Source organism: Rhineura floridana, chromosome 4 (genome assembly GCF_030035675.1).
Source record: "Rhineura floridana isolate rRhiFlo1 chromosome 4, rRhiFlo1.hap2, whole genome shotgun sequence".
NCBI lineage: Eukaryota > Metazoa > Chordata > Lepidosauria > Squamata > Rhineuridae > Rhineura > Rhineura floridana.
Window position 1 is genome coordinate 180738161 of NC_084483.1, and position 16560 is coordinate 180754720.

General features: G+C 41.6%; 1 protein-coding gene across 8 annotated transcripts in view; it reads right to left on the bottom strand.

Annotated features, from left to right (window-relative positions):
• The window catches only part of THADA (THADA armadillo repeat containing), a 266610-nt gene that overhangs the window by 135875 nt on the left and 114175 nt on the right, over positions 1-16560 (bottom strand). For all 8 annotated transcript variants that reach the window (XR_009762420.1, XM_061625379.1, XM_061625378.1 and 5 more), the window contains exon 28: positions 16054-16185. Coding sequence is in view for 7 of the 8 variants with exons in the window: in XM_061625379.1 (XP_061481363.1) it covers positions 16054-16185 (132 nt within the window). In the remaining variant the exon portion in view is untranslated. The remainder of the gene's footprint in view (positions 1-16053; positions 16186-16560) is intronic.

Here is a 16560-nt window from a genome sequence, read left to right on the forward strand (position 1 = left end):
TGAAGATTTTGATATTTTCAACAGCATAGGATATTTAATTACTAAGGATGTCTGGTCCTATAGTCCTCTTTCAAAAATCTGATACAGATAGGAAAGAAAATATATAGTTGTGCTTGAATAATCACATTTCTATTCTATTTTACATACAATAAAAGGCAATACTGCTACCTTTATGAAGATACTGCAGGTTTTGAAAAGTCTGTTAAAAAAAAGGGAACACTTGTATTAAAAGACTCTCCAGAGAGACAATCGTATTAGTTTGTTGTTGCAGCAAACACAACAAAAGGTAAGAAACTCATACCCAGAACAGACCCAATGAAATCAATGGGCTTAAGTTAGTCATATCAATTAATTTCATTGTGTCTACTCTACGATTTAGCTGATATAACCCAGGGGAGTCCTCATCAGAGGAGTCCTCATTGGAGGAAGACCAGGAGGCTCCACTCTTGGACCCAGCCCTGGCTCTTCCACCTCAGCCCTGAAGGTCCAGGCACAAGGTCCAGGACAATCTGTCTGCACCCAGGGCATGTTTGGCCTCTGACATCGAGGCTGAACAGCCTCCGAGCCCAAGGGAGAGGTGTTGCCTCCATCAACAGATGGAGACCTGGCCATCTGGAGAAGTGCTTGACTACAGGGCTGGATTCCTCGGGAGTAAAGGTGATCAATGGGAGTCTGCTGAGGTTTGGAGTGTGGTTCAGCAGCTCCAATATAAAAACCTCACTGCTAGCCTGGAAGGGCTGCTGGAACATCTCTATTCCAGCTCTATACCTGACCTGTCCAAAAGACTACCTATGGACCCCTACCTTGTCCCTTGCCTTGCCACCTGCGTTGCTTACAGACTGCTTGGATTCTGACCCCAGACTGCTCTAACCCTTATTCTTGCCTGACCCCCTTGATTTTGAGGTGGAGTCTGACTTGAGACTGGCCTTGTGCTGCCCTCATTTGTGTTTCTGTCGGGAGTCTCTTGCCTCCTTAAGGAGCCCAGTGAGAACAGTCACCAGAATATCTTGTGGAATCTGAATTCTATCAGATTTATTATGGCAGTTTTTGTTGACTAATTTTGTTGTTTGTATTATTATCCTCAGCAGACATATCAACACCCATATATATACATATGTGTGCGCGCATGCACACTGAGACCCTTTCAGAGGTCCAGAGAGGCCTGGGCTACTTCTATCTTTTGAGGTCCTTAGCCACAACAAAAATTAAATGATGACACACAAAAAGAAAATTATGCACACACAAAAAAGAATGACTTGTTTATATAATCAGCTGATCTGAGAGAACATGTTCATTACAGTCTAATCTTGTGCAGTCAAAACCAATATATTTTTGTTAAGGCATGGTCATGAAACTGTAGAAGTTCTTGACAGGAGATACTGCGTCTTGGAATTCTCACTGAAAGGGGTGTATCGCCAAGGTTCATAGGTGTTAGCCTGTTAGTGCTGACAGAGCTACATCATAAATTTACCAGAACCTTATGGAGAGATAAGATAGAAGCATTGTAGGCATGTGGGTAGCTTGAAACTAGTTGAAGGGGTTTAAAGTAGGGCTGCCATATTGACCAGTTATCCAGGTTTTACCTGGATTCTAGCTATGCTACCCAGTGCCTGCTTAGCCCATGAGGTGGCTCGGATTCCCATCTTTCATTTTTAAAAAAAGCAAGTCTCTAGCCCTTCCAGATCCAGAGATACAAGGCACAATGTGGAGGCAGTTTTCTGTCAATTTTGTGAGAAATCAGCCTATTTCTGCCTTCCATTGTTCTTAGCCAATGAGGGACATCATAGCTGTCCTGGGAAAATCAAGAATTTTATTCTGCCTGCCTGCTGAATATGCAGAAACTGCACATGCTCAGTTGATCAACACATACAGCTGTGCTCCTTATCCATAGACTTTCTGGTTGAGTCAACAAGAAGCAGCCTTCATCTCAATTGCCTCTATGTCTCTGAGTATGTGTCTTAAGTGGTGAACGCAATGGGAGGGTCTGCCTGTTTTTTATCTGGAAGCCGCCGTGAGTTCCAATTCGGAAAAACGGCGGGGTATAAAGTTAACAACAACAACAATAACAATAAAGGGGTTTGAATCCACCAAACGCTCCCTCCCCTAAAAAAATACAAGATATAAACGCAAAACTCTCTGTAGAAAAGGCTGAGGTATTAGCATTTGCTTTTTTCAGCCTTGCCCCCACCCTGTTAAACTGTGCTTACTCCCAAGTAAAGTTGCATTGGAATGCTGCCTCACTCACTCTGTTGCCCACCAGACAATTCAGAAAACAATTCAACAACAATTCAGAAAAGGCTAAAAAGTATTTTTTAATACATATCCTTCTTCTATATTCAATGCAGTGGGAGGTATAACCTTCCCCCCTTAAGACCAATAAGAATAGTTTTTCTCCCCTAAGACCAGCTGCACTGTCTAACTAATGCATTTAAAATGCATTTAAAACATTTTTTAAACTTTTTTTAAAAAAAGATCCCCTGTTTTTGGCAGTAATTACTAGGCACAGAAATAAAGCAACTGGATAATGAAACTATTAAAATGCTTAATTTGCAAAATTAGCAAATTATTTGCATAATACGCAAATTAGCCTGCCTGAATTTGTGGAACTGAAATATGGCAGCCCTAGTTTAAAGTCCTTCCTTTCGTGGGTTTGGGTGTAGACAAGTTCTTTGTAAGTGTGATATATAGGGGGCCCTCTGTGTAGTCATTCTAGGTTAGTACATAACTCATTCTAGGCCTGAAACGTCTCATTTGGCTGCAAAGGCCTCTTAAATAATAAACATTATTTATGAACATTTTAAAGTCTTCAATGTGACAAAATCTACATCAGGTAACAAAAAAAAGTATTTCACTAAATCACATCTCTTATTTGCTTAAATTTGCAGTGAGAGTGTGTGTCACATTTTGGTCCAATAACCACAAAAACAAGTTATGAAACTTATCAAATGCTAACAAATTAACAAGTGTATAAGTCTGAGGCCCAGGCCAAATGGCTCTACATATATATTACATACACAAAAAAACCCTCCATATTCATATGTGCATTTAGCACATCTAGAATTCAGTGGATTCATAATATTTTAACAGGTTCAATTCTGACCATAGAGTAATTTCTGAATCCCACTCCCCTCAGTACAAAGTGTTTTTTTTTTCCAGGAAAAAACCCACTGCCTTAAGTATAACATTAGTCTTTTAAAAAAGGGCAATGTCTGTATGTTCTTTCTATTTGCAAAGTTTATTATATTAAAAAGCCCTATTTTCCTCTCTACTTGAGAACAGCTTTTAAAGAGCTGTAGGTTTTGCTTCCGAGACCGATAGGAATTCGGCTGTTATTTGAAGTGGTCATTTAACAAGCAAGCTGAAATGCAGCCACTCCTTAGCCTATTGGTGTCTAACATTTCTAAGAAAAGTTATCTCAGTGAGATGAAACGCTGTACTCTCCTCCCCACCCCACCCCACATGCGTGTGCATATAGACTTTTACACCCTAGAGAAATATTTTCCCATCATATTTTAGAAGGCATCATCAAGCCTGCTGGGATTTTCTATTTCAAGTAGATGTTTATTGTATTTTACGGAGGCAACTTCTCCAACACACTATGATTTCAAACTAGCTTTGTTTAGCAATTTGTTGGCGCCACATGGGGCTCATTACAAATTCTTCTTTTCTAAGTATTTAGCAAATATTGTTCCAAATAAGAATGATTCTGCCAACTTAGTCATTTAGACAATAACATGAAATAAAAAAATAATGCTTGCTAGTCATAGCAGTATTTTATCTTGGTGTCACTAAACAGACTCAGAAAACGACCTGAGAAACTGACTAACAGGTTAAAAATCTCAAAACAATGATTGTAGGGAAAATACTTTTTCTTCCCGAGATCACTTGTCTTTTCCTGACTTAGGCTGTAATCATATGCCACAGATGCCAATGCCTAACTCCACAGATCATGCCACCAATCCTACCAACCCCCACTTGAACAGGGCAGCCTAATTTTGAGTCCACATCCAAGTGTTGGTTGCTTTTCTAAACACATTTCTTTCCCTTTGTTACCATTTATGCCCTCTTCCTTTACTAGTTTGACAACATAATTGTGTGTTTGCACATCACACTAAGCCAAACCATGGTTTAGCACACCTCCATGTTCCCGGAGAGGAGATTGCAGCAAATTTGCTCCTCCCTTGTTGTTCTATTGCTGCACTGAACTAAACTGTAACTTGGCTTAGCATGTTGCCCAAACCTGGGCTTGCAGTTTAGCAATCCCGGACAAAGCACGAGCCATAATCCATGGGACAAATGTGGATTACAGCTTCTGTTTTGCCTGAAGAGAGCTAAACCACAAGCCTGGATTTGGATAGCATGCCATGCCATGCCATGGCACTATGCAGCATCAGAACAACCAGGGAGGAGCAAAGCAGCCGCCATCTCCTTTTCCAGGGAAAAGCTATGATTTGGCAGTAATGTGTATCCACTGAGCATATGTTAAAGCCAGTGTTCTTACTCTACGCAATGGAGAAGGGACTTTCTTCCTTTTACCACCCACACAGCAACCCTTCAAGAAACATTGCTTTGAAATTAACCCAGATTTTAATAACAGCTTACTATGCAGCACACATCATGATGCCCAAGGATAAAGTTAAATCGCTTGGATTTACGCGCAACTCATTAGAAGTGCATTGCTCATTAAGGGAATGTTGCAAGATCATAGCCCTGAAGTTATGTACTTATTTTTGCAAAAAAAAAAAAGGGGGGGGGAGGACACCTAGTGATATAGAATTAAGATCTTTATGTATGTATGTATGTATGTTGTCATGCCAGCTTGCCAGCCTTACCCTGGCCTGCAGTTAAAATGGCTAACTCCCAACGCCTTATGGGGAATTTTTCCCCTTGACATCTTTCTTGTTAGCTTGCTAGCAAGCAGTTAAATCTTTGATGTTCTTTCATCACCGTGACTTGGTAATTTTTATTACACAGCTGTACCAGCTTACAGTAATTTTGCACCTTTTTATCAGTGGAAGGGGCCTGGTTCCGTCAAGGCCGTAAAACTCATTGCTTTGTTATGGGAAACCAAGAGGAGGCGCCAGGTGCTGTGGGAACATCGTTTTTTCATCCCTTTGATGAAAATGTTAATTGGTTAATTGTCTCCGGCTGGGAGGGAATTTTCCTCCATAAGAGGAGGCTCAGAATTCTGGGTTTGTGTCCCACTTCGAAGCACCACCTTGCCTATGGTGATGTTCTGTTGTGGCTCCATTTACATCTTGAGTTGCAACTCCCTGAGGCGAAGAAGGCTATCCATTGAAAGATCCTATGCTCTTGTAAGTATAGCTAAGGCAGATAGCTTTGTTATTTTGATTTGTGCCAAGAAACTTTCCTTTACCTTTGTTACTAAACACTTTACCCGTTTGGGTGTATGGTTTTAGGATTCAATTTGCTGCTACAAATTATTTGTGTGTACCTTTTTGCTTTTTGTAACCTTTTTATGCTTTTCTTATTTTCTTTTTAATAAACTTTAATTACTTTAAACCAACGTGTGTTTATTCCAGAGAAAGGGGTCAGTTCCTAAATTCAGTCCTTGCCATTTGACCACAACTACTGTGTAATAGAGAAACGTTTTTACCTAAGACTTCAGAAGGGGCCAGGAGGGTATCCAGACTCTGGTCCTGAGAGGCTCAGGTGTTTAAGTGGGCTCTGGGGTTCCCTTCGCCCCAGAGTAGCTAACCAGTTGAAGGGTGGTGGCAGTACTACCTTGCAGGGTTGGTGTTGACATGCACAACCTTGGCAAACCAGGATTTGCTGGGATCAATTGCCCAAGGCTGGAGATTGACTCCTAGGACAGTGAGAGCAGACAGGGAAGAGCTCCCCGCTTTCACTACATATGTATGTATGTATTTATTTATTTATATCCCGCCCTTCCTCCCAGCAGGAGCCCAGGGCGGCAAACAAAGCACTAAAAACACTTTAAGACATCATAAAAACAGATCTTAAAATACATTAAAACAAAACAATGTTAAGAACATCTAAAAAAACTTTTAAAAAGGGTTAAAAACATTATTAAAAAAACATAGTAAACAATTCTAACACAGACACAGACTGGGATAGGTCTCAAATTAAAAGGCTTGTTGAAAGAGGAAAGTCTTCAAAAGGCGCCAAAAAGATAGCAGAGACAGCGCCTGCCTAATATTCAAAGGGAGGGAATTCCACAGGGTAGGTGCTGCCACACAAAAGGTCCGTTTCCAATATTGTTGCAGAATGAACCTCTTGATAAGATGGTATCTGCAGGAGGCCTTCACCTGCAGAGCGCAGTGATCGACTGGGTATATAAGGGGTAAGATGGTATTTCAGGTATCCTGGTCCCGAGCTGTATAGGGCTTTGTACACCAAAACTAGAACTTTGAACTTGGCCCGGTAGCAAATGGGCAGCCAGTGCAATTCTTTCAGCAGCGGGGTGACATGCTGGCAATACCCTGCCCCAGTGAGCAGCCTCACCACCACATTTTGCACCAGCTGCAGCTTTTGGACCAACCTCAATGGCAGCCCCACAAAGAGCACATTACAGTAATCCAGCCTGGAGGTTACCAGTGCATGGACAACAGTGGTCAGGCTATCCCAGTCCAGAAACGGCCACAGCTGTCTCATCAGCCGAAGCTGGTAAAAGGCACTCCTAGCCACGGAGATCAGCTGGGCCTCTAGCGACAAAGATGGATCCAGGAGCATCCCTAGGCTACAGACCTGCTCTTTCAGAAGGAGTATGACCCCATCCAAAGCAGGCAACTGACCAATTATCCGAACTTGGGAACCACCAACCCACAGCGCCTCCGTCTTGCTAGGATTCAGACTCAGTTTATTGGCCCTCATCCAGCCCACCACCGAGTCCAGGCAGCGGTCCAGAGCTTGCACGGCCTCTCCCAATTCAGATGTTACAGAGAAATAGAGCTGGGTATCATCAGCATGCTGCTGACACCTTGCCCCAAAGCTCTGATGACTGCTCCCAAGGGCTTCATATAGATGTTAAACAGCATGGGGGACAAGATGGTACCCTGCGGCACCCCACAGCACAGCTGCCAGGGGGCTGAAGACAGTCACCCAATGCAACCGGTCGGTAGTTGTCACAAACCAATGGGTCTAGAGTGGGCATTTTCAGGAGTGGTCAGATCACCGCCTCTTTCAAGGAGGCTGGAACCACTCCCTCCCGCAATGATGCATTGACCACACACTGGATCCACTTGGACAGACCCCCTCGGCAAGCTTTAATAAGCCAAGAAGGGCAAGGGTCAAGAGGACACGTTGCTGGCCGCATCATTGCAAGCACCTTGTCCACGTCATCAGGCCGCATCAACTAAAACTGTACCCAAGAAGTTGCAGCAGATGTTGCACTGGACACCTCATTGGGGACTACAGTAGATGTGGATGGGGCATCAAGACTGCTACGGAGGCGAACAACTTTACCCTCAAAGTGCCTTTCAAATAATTCACGGTGGGCCTCCGAAGGGTCTAAGACTCCATTTCCTGGAATTGATGTCAACAGACCCCTGACAATACGGAAAAGCTCCACTGGACGACTACTTGAGGATGCGATGGAGGCAAAGAAGTGGGCCTTCTTTGCCGCCCTCACTGCCATACAGTAGGCACAGTTATGATGTTTTACTCATGCCCAATCAGCCTCACAGCACGTCTTTCGCCACTTGCACTCTAGCTGTTGTCCTGCCTGTTTCATTGCTCTTAGCTCACTGGTGTACCAAGGTGCAAGCTGGGCTCCACAGTGCCGGAGAGGGTGCTCAGGGGCAACTGTGTCAAGAGCCCAACGTGACTCGCTGTTCCACAGCATGACAAGGGCTTCAACAGGGTCACCTGCTCTATCTACTGGGAACTCCCCCAGGACACTCAGGAATCCAGTGGATTCCATTAGGCTTCAGGGACGGACCATCTTAATCTGTCCACCACCCCTGCAGGGAAGGATCAGAGCCATAAGTCTAAACTTCACCAGGAAGTGATATGACCATGACAATGGGGTGACATCCACCCCCCTATCTCCAGACCACCCCTTCCTCCATCTGGAGCAAAAAACAAGTCAAGGGTGTGCCCTGCCCTATGTGTTGGGCCAATAACAACTTGAGACAGCCCCATGGTCGTCATGGAGGCCATGAAGTCCCGAGCCGCAACACTAGAGGCAGCCTCCGCATGGACACTGAAATCACCCAGCACTATCGTTCTGGGCTCCTCCAACGCCACAGCCAAGATGACCTCCACCAGCTCGGTCAGAGAAGCTGCCGGGCAGCAGGGTTGACGGTACACCAGCAGCAACCTTAGTTTACTGTCTCCTCGGCGCAACACCAGGTGCAGATCTTTAAAAATACATATGCAGCCTTTATGACAAATCTACCATATAGCACAATTCTAAAATGATTAGACCACAGTACTAATGATGTGCAACCAGATCTATGTATGCTTACTCAGAAGCAAGTACAACTGACTTCAGTAAGATTTACTTCCCCAAAAATGGGTATAAGCTTCCAACTCTGGAATCCTTTAGAATTGTTGGTTTTAGCCTATTAGCTCCCCTACTCCGAAAGACAAGTGGGACACAACTGAAATTAAGTCTCCCCCAAACAAATTGCCTGCCAATGCTACTTTCTTTACTGTGTCTTCTGACACAGACTGTCTCCCTAGCCTAGTGGTTGCATGGGGCCTCATCCAGAAGCTAGAGTATCTTGTAGTTCCAACTCCATAGCATGAAATGAACCCACCACCTTCTCAAGTGCTACCAAGAATGAAAAGGTAAGGAGTGATTTTGTGACTACACCATGCTTAGCAAGTGTTGCAAATGTATTTCCCCACTGGGGTGAATAGACACTCAAGAAAAAGGCAGACAAGAGAAAGTGTACAGAAAAGGAATCACAGAGGGAAATCAGTTAAGTAATCTGTAGTTGACCTAAATCAAAGAGCTAAGGGGGAAAATCAACAAATGGCAAAGAGACACATTAAGTACAGACATATGTAATATCTGTACATAAACAACTGTCAGAACCAACTCTTCTGTATGCATAATGTTAACTTCACATTAGAAATGTATTACTTGCTGAACCTATCCAAAACATTTACAGGTGATTCTATTTTTAGGCAACAAAATAAAGTATGGCTCAAGGGCAATGCCATTTGAATATCTCTCAAGGTAAGATATGGCTTGCTTTGGCAAACAAATACCCAGTTAAATTACAACAACTAAACCCACACACATTGATATTCATATTTGTATTACCACCAATATTGACAGAGTTATTAATTTCAAGATAAAAAACAATGCTTTGGGCATAATGTCATGTTATTTAAACCTGTTCATTAAATATTGGCCCAAAGTCACACCCCAAAGATTATTTGGATATGGCACTCTTAGTACTCTCACAGCTTGGTATATTTTAAAACAAAGTCTATTTCATTAACCTACAAAATATTTATAGAAATCATGTAATCATCTTCCTTACATATCTTAAGAGTCTCAAAAACTTGAAAATAATTTGCAGGTGTTTTTTTTTTTAAAACAAATTTATCTTTATATTGCATTTAATAAATAAGTTCCATACTTGGCTTCAGACACAATTACATACGCTACATTTAGCCTAGTAACAAGGGCGAGAGGAGAGGACACCCTTTTGTTTAAGAAAATTATTATTATTATTATTATTAGTTGCTTTTTTCAGAATGAAACTCAAAGCGATTTACAAAAAAATTCTCAAAAACATATACAGAATAAAAATCACAGCACAACAAAACATAACAAAACAGTGTATCAAGCAAAACTAAAAAAAATACAATAACCAATTTATTGGTTTTCACTGATGCAATAATACAAATAACAGACAACAAACACTCATACAAAACTGGTCCACAAGATCTGGGTCACTGTATCTAATTATGTAAAATATCTCAAATTTACCATACCATGTTGAGGTATCCACACCATAAAGTTGCATGTATTGCTGGTGGATGATGAAGTCCCTCATGAATATTAACAAAAATAAGAAATGGGAACCATGAAACATCAATATGACTTTTATAACCCTTTGATGCTGCATTAAGTGCTCTGACAAAACTATATCCTATACCAGCTTTTCCCAACTAGTGGGCCACCAGATGTTGTTGGACCACAATTCCCATCTTTCCTGACCATTGGCAATGCTGGCTGAGGCTGATGGGAGTTGTGGTCCAACAACATCTGGTGGCCCACTAGTTGGGAAAGGCTGTTCTATACCTTATCCATCCATCCATTTGTTGGGTTGAGACATCCTCTTCCAGTGCTGAGCTATTTCTAACTGGGCTGCCACCAAAAGCATAGCAATCAGCTTCTTATGAAGCACTGCTGGGTTTGTATCACCTTTGATAAAAAAACAACAACGCAAGGACAGGGCCTAGCAACAATTGTTGGTTTGTAATACCTGCAATGACCATAAAAATCTCTTCCTAAAATTTCTGAACTGTTTTGCAACTCCACCAAATATGGAGTAGCATTCCCCTTTCCCCTCAAACATAATGGTGACATGTTTTTGAGCATATAGGAAAGTTGCAAAGGAGTCCAGTGCCATCTTAGTATTAGTTTAAGTGTGGCTTCTTGGATTTTGGCTGAGGTCATGTGTAGGGGAGGTTTTGTCCACACCTTGCCCATTATGCATCAACAAATGAAGTCTCCAGGTCTTCCTCCCATACTTTCCTTAAACCCTCTTTTATTGCTATTGTCTTTTCAATCAGCAATTTGTACAATTCCAAGGCTATACCTTTACTATGGAAATGGACCACTGGTCTCACCTGAAATGCACATCACCCCAAGAAAAATAAAGAACACACTCAACAACCACCAAAACCCCACTCAAGCAAGACACTAGATTCACTCACACAGAACACACACTTAGAACAACATGAAATTAGCAGAGCTAAAGCAGGAGCAAAGTGCCTTGGATGAGGCAGGAATGGACTGAAGTGAAGACTAGAAGGAGCAGCCCAAGTCTTGACTTCTGATCATTCCTGCCTTTGGACGCTGGCAGTGCCAGAGCCCACCTCATGGCATGTTACATGGGGAAAAATCAGCATTTACACAGTGGCGTTCGTACACCTTGAGAGAATGGAGTCCTTTACCACTCTGAACCAAGGAGCCTGCAAACATTGTGCTATTTGAAGCCAATTGTAGTGCAGCCCTTGTAGTTTGGTTGTGAGAAACGGAGCAGACACTGGGCGCCCTCTCATAATGCAGTATATCAGTGCCTTACTGAAATCTGAAAGGAGGGGGAAATCCCACAGAGGTTCTTTGCTGTGTTTCAGATTAGAATTCATTGAGTTTAAATCCTAACCAGAGTATTCTGGTGGCCGTTCTGAAATCTGCCAAACTTTAAATTAATTCACTTATATGTACTATTATTTACTCCGCATTCTCAAATTGTTTAATCTAGGGTCAAGTAGCCAAGTACAGTGAAACCCTGATGAAGGCCAACAAAAATCAGAACCACTTTTATTGCATTGGATCCAGACTATCCCTTCCATGAATAGAACAGCTTCTTCCATTTGCAGAAGGAAATGAGAGCCACGGAAGGCTCCCAGCAGCAGGGGAAGTGGGTACAATTTTTGTCAATTCCCCCATACCCTTTCTTCTCCCCATGTCACCTCCCATCGTTCCAATCATAACAACTCTCCATAACAGCTTTTCAGGGAGCTTCGGGGGGGGGGGAGGAAAAATTGGAAAAGATCACCTCCAACATACACACACCACCCAGCGGAAGTATCTGATGAATAGAGTTCGTATCACAGGAACTCTGGTTCCAACCCATCATCATCATCATGCCTGTACATAGTGCCTTACATAGGCAGCTTACACAGGTCCCTGCTCCAAAGAAGCTTACAATCTAAAATAGGTAATGGGGAAAACAACTGAGGGAGGGAACGGGTGAATCTGGCAAATAATATTACAGGCATAAAGTTTGGTTCTGACTAGGAATATGGATTAAATCTTAAATTACTAAGACTAGCCAAAGGCCATGTGGGAGAATTGGGTTTGGAGGGGGACTGATGGAAGGGAAAGAGGTGGTACTACATATAAGTTCAGGGAAGGAACCCCATGTGCAGAGGTTTGCAAGGGAGCAGGAGATGCTTGGATACCACAGGGTAGTAGAGTTGGAAAAAAGGTGGGTGGGGGTGTCACAGGATGAGATGTAATGAGAAACCTTGGCCAAGAGATAGGATAGGACAAGGTGATTTTTTAAAAAAAGTATTATAACTTTGTGCTAGATATGGAAGATGATGTGAAGCAAGTGAAGAGATCCGAAGAAAGGCATCAAATATAAGAGCAATGGGAGAGGTAAATAATTTCGGCAAAAAAGTTTTGGACATACATGAGAGATAAGCCAGAAAACAACACTATAGTAGTCAAAGCAGGAGATGCTTATGAACCAGAGTTTTAGTCAAGGAGCCAGAGAAAAACAAGTGAGGTTTTGTAATATCCACTGTAGGAGCTTAGAAGTTAAGTGCTCAGGAGATTATCCGAGAGAACTGCCAGAAGATGGTTTTAATATTGGGATGTGACAGGCTACGCAAACTATTAATTGACCAAGACGGATGACTGCAGAAGCGTTGACTTGATGGAGAAGACACTGGCTGTCCAGGAAGATGAGTTGGATCTTGTAAGGAAAGTAACAATGTTCCTCAGATCATCATTACTTGAATTACTCGTCGCAAACTGCAAGTTAGAATATTAGAACAGATGGGAAAATTGAAAAGCAAATCAGGAAATAAAAGAACTCCTCTAATAGTGAACTTAGGTAGATGAGTGTTGACAGAAATTGCAGCAAAAACCAATGAGAAACAGGAGAGCACTATCACTATGTTCACAGAGGTGGCCTGGAATGAAGATTTGAGAGCAACATACTCAGAGAAAAAGAAAGGCAAGACACTGCACAAATTATGAGATATCACAGCACTGAGAGAAAAAGTACGATTGGGTTGAAGCACAACCAGTATGTTAATTAATAATTAAAATGTATATACCAACTTCAGATTAAAACTTGTGAAACTGAAATAATATGAGCAAATTGAAAAATTGATTGGTAAAACTTGTTGGAAGTACGCCTTCCTTCACTGTGGAGGCTCTTGGGTCAAGCCACTGAGGGTTCAAGCTTCAAGAAGCAAACCTTGAGAAAAACAGATAAGCAAATAGGCAGGCACGGAGCCTGCAAATTTATATACATAGTTTGGAAGAGCTAAGGTTTATCAGCTTAGTTCAGACATAATGCTCCTGGTTTATTGCAGCAGTAATGGTTATTGCTCCCATCCCACCACTCTTCTTGCCTCTTGCATCCAACTTCAGGAATAATTTCTGGATTTCTAAAATTACATTTTCCCAAGTTATCCAAACTGGGGAACTGTGGTTTCAAGGGCTCCCTAACAAACCAGGACTGCAAACCAGGATCTGTTCCTGGTTTTCAATCTTGATTTATAAGCAAGTAAGCCTTGGTCTCTTATACTCCCCTCCTCCTTGCACCAGCGGTTAAGATTGAAAGCTTCCACTTTTGATTCTGAATAAACTACAGTATCCTGCTATGTCTGAACTCAGGGTAAACTTTCTAAGGCCTGATTCAGACATAGTACTAAACCATAGTTTAGCATTATATGAACTAATCCTGCCTTAGTGCTTCCCATCCTCTGTCACATGGAGACTAGAAGCATCCTCTTCCTAGTTTAAACCAATTATAGTTTGTAGTTCTGTCGACTTTGTTTAAATTAGTCTATTGAAATAAATCAAGATTAGGCATCAGAGTTAGATCTTGGCTTGTTTCAAGAAACCATAAAACTTAAACTAACCACAGGTTGGCCTGGTTGCACATATTGACAAACTGTGGCGAGTTTAAGCCAGGAAGCAAGTAGTTGCAGTTGCACTGGAGGAGAAGAGGGGAGACTACCTTAGCAGCTTGTTCCCATCACTAAACTAAGCTCTGAATTAACTGTGGTTAATTCAGGCAAACCAGGATCTAAAGCCATGGTGGAAGCTTACAGCATCCTCCCCATGTGCAGGAGGAGGAGGAAAGTGGAGTGTGAGAGCTGAAAATGCTAAATCATAATTTAGTATTACATCTGAACCTGGTCAAACATAAAAAAGAGAACAGAACTATAGTAATTCTGAATGAAAATGGAACCAACTTGAAAGAATCATAGAAAATCCACGATAAATAAAATATAAGAGTATATTATGAGGCTTTAGGAATATGAAGTATTTGAAATAATGCTTTTGACGTAACAAATATTTGTCAAACTACAAGTTACATTAGAAGCAAGGGCTATCTTTAATATTTTCTGCCATTATAGTCATACAAGGGATCAGCTGGATCAAATTTTAATCAACCACAGCTTTTGTTTGTTTAAAGCTAGCAGCCCTATGTAAACCTGAGTCCCATGCAGTGTGACCAAGACTGAAATATGTTTTCATGAAAATATCTAAAGGGTTTATCTTGAACAAATAAATTCTTACTTTGTATGAACTCAGGATCAAGCAGAACCTGCTAAAATTGGCCGGGGGAGTTTCCCCAGATATCTATTGCTGATTATCAGGAAACAGGGCAACAAAATGGAATCCCTCCAGTGGATTTCTCATAGTCTTACCTTCACATTAAATATATTTCTCTCAATTACTTCTTTGCATCAAAAGCACACCCATTGCACTAAAAATCACTAGCAAAGAAAACACATTTACAGCTCTAAAACACCATCCAAAGTTTTTTAAAATAACCAGCAACGTGTTGTTTTCCAATTTAACTACCAGGATAAAATATTTTTAATAGTACAGTGAATTACTGATAAAGAGTCTTCTCATTTAACATGGAGAAGCAAGTGTGCTTGCTGCACAGAAGATCAAGATTTGTTCTTGTAAACGTTTAATCTGACTTGTGTTGTGTAATTTACTTAAGAGCGGCCAGGCCAGCTGTAACTCAACTCCCACTAAATGGAAAATTCCACTTAAGCTGAACTGAAAGTATTCAAAGTCTAATTAGAATTTTTACAACCCAGTGCTGTATTGTGTGAGAGAAGTATAAAGGCTGAACACATTCCCAATGCTTGAAAATACATCAGTCTTGTTGCTCATGGATCAAAAAATACTTGGTTCTGTTTGTGCAGGTCTACCATAGCTTTAAAACTTCACTATAATCTGACAAGGCTCTGCCTTTGCACATGATCAAGAACAGAGGAAAACTGTTTTTATTTTATTTTTCAGGTAACTAAACAAAACATTTTGGTTCATTCCAGGACAACTCAACTTTCTCATTCTCTTTCATCGCATGGAAATGAGCAACATGTGTATCTGTCACCATGCACACCAAGCCATTTTCTCTCTTTCTTTAAAAAAATCAGTATTACATTTATGTTCTGCTCTTATGTGAGTGGCAGCCCCTTCCCATCCATGAGGCCAATATGGTCCATACCTGCTTTGCTTTAGCAGTCCTGCACCTTCATGTCTTCCCAGACTGAGCCCCAGCCATTTCCCTTTTTATAGATGAAAATGGTTAAGACACTGAGACTGTAGTCTGGTAAGATGCGCAGAAAGACACACGGGTAAGAAAAACCTACTCATTACCTTCCTCCAACAGTTAATATGCAAGATGCTCTACAATTGTGTTTCATTCAGCCTCACAAGAGATCACAACTTCTCTCATACAAATACAACACTATGTACTAGATCACATTTGCTCTCCGGTTGTGGAAAAACAAATTGGGGGATGAGCTAGGAACATAGGAAGCTGCCTTATACCAAGTCAGACCATTGGTCCCTCTAGCTCAGAACTGCCCTCATTAATGGACAGCAGCTCTCCAGAGTTTCAGGTAAGAGTTTCTCACAGCCCTACCTGGAGACGCCAGGAATTAAATCTGGAACCTTCTGTAAGCAAGTCAGCTGCTCTGCCACTGAGCTACAGCCCTTGCAATTAACAAAGGCAGATTCTGAATTAACAATATCTTTATAACTAAGGCAACATGAAACATTCCCAAGGAAAGGGAAGTTACTTGTGAAGTGAAAAATTATTAACTTACCTCAGAATAAATTGAGTAAAAGGTGCCATGTTAAGGGCAGAATATGTGCCATCCATTGGTGAGGGATACAGCTTACCCAAGATCAAAAGCAAAAGGAACAAACTTGGATGGAGCTTCAGTTCACCGGTTCCACTGCATTAAAAAAAAAATGTTGCAGAAATCATTAAAGGTATCCATGAAAATATTTGCCTAAGTCTACAACTGCTTTTGGGGAAGCCATGCCCATCTCCCCTACATCTGACATCATACAGTGATAGGGGTGCACCCTGCTCAAGGACGGGGAAGCGGTTTCCATTCAGTAGAAGTACTGCTCTTTGAAGCCATCCCATGTTGCCTTCAACATCTGAAGCTGAAAGAAGCAGTGTGGGGCAGTTCACAAAGTATAGGGCTGGCAACACTCATTGCACTATGCTTCCTAAGCTTGGGAACCCTATGAAAGGTATTTTGACAGGTGGGCAGGACAATCCACTTGTCAATCACATGATATCATAATGACATCACATGATT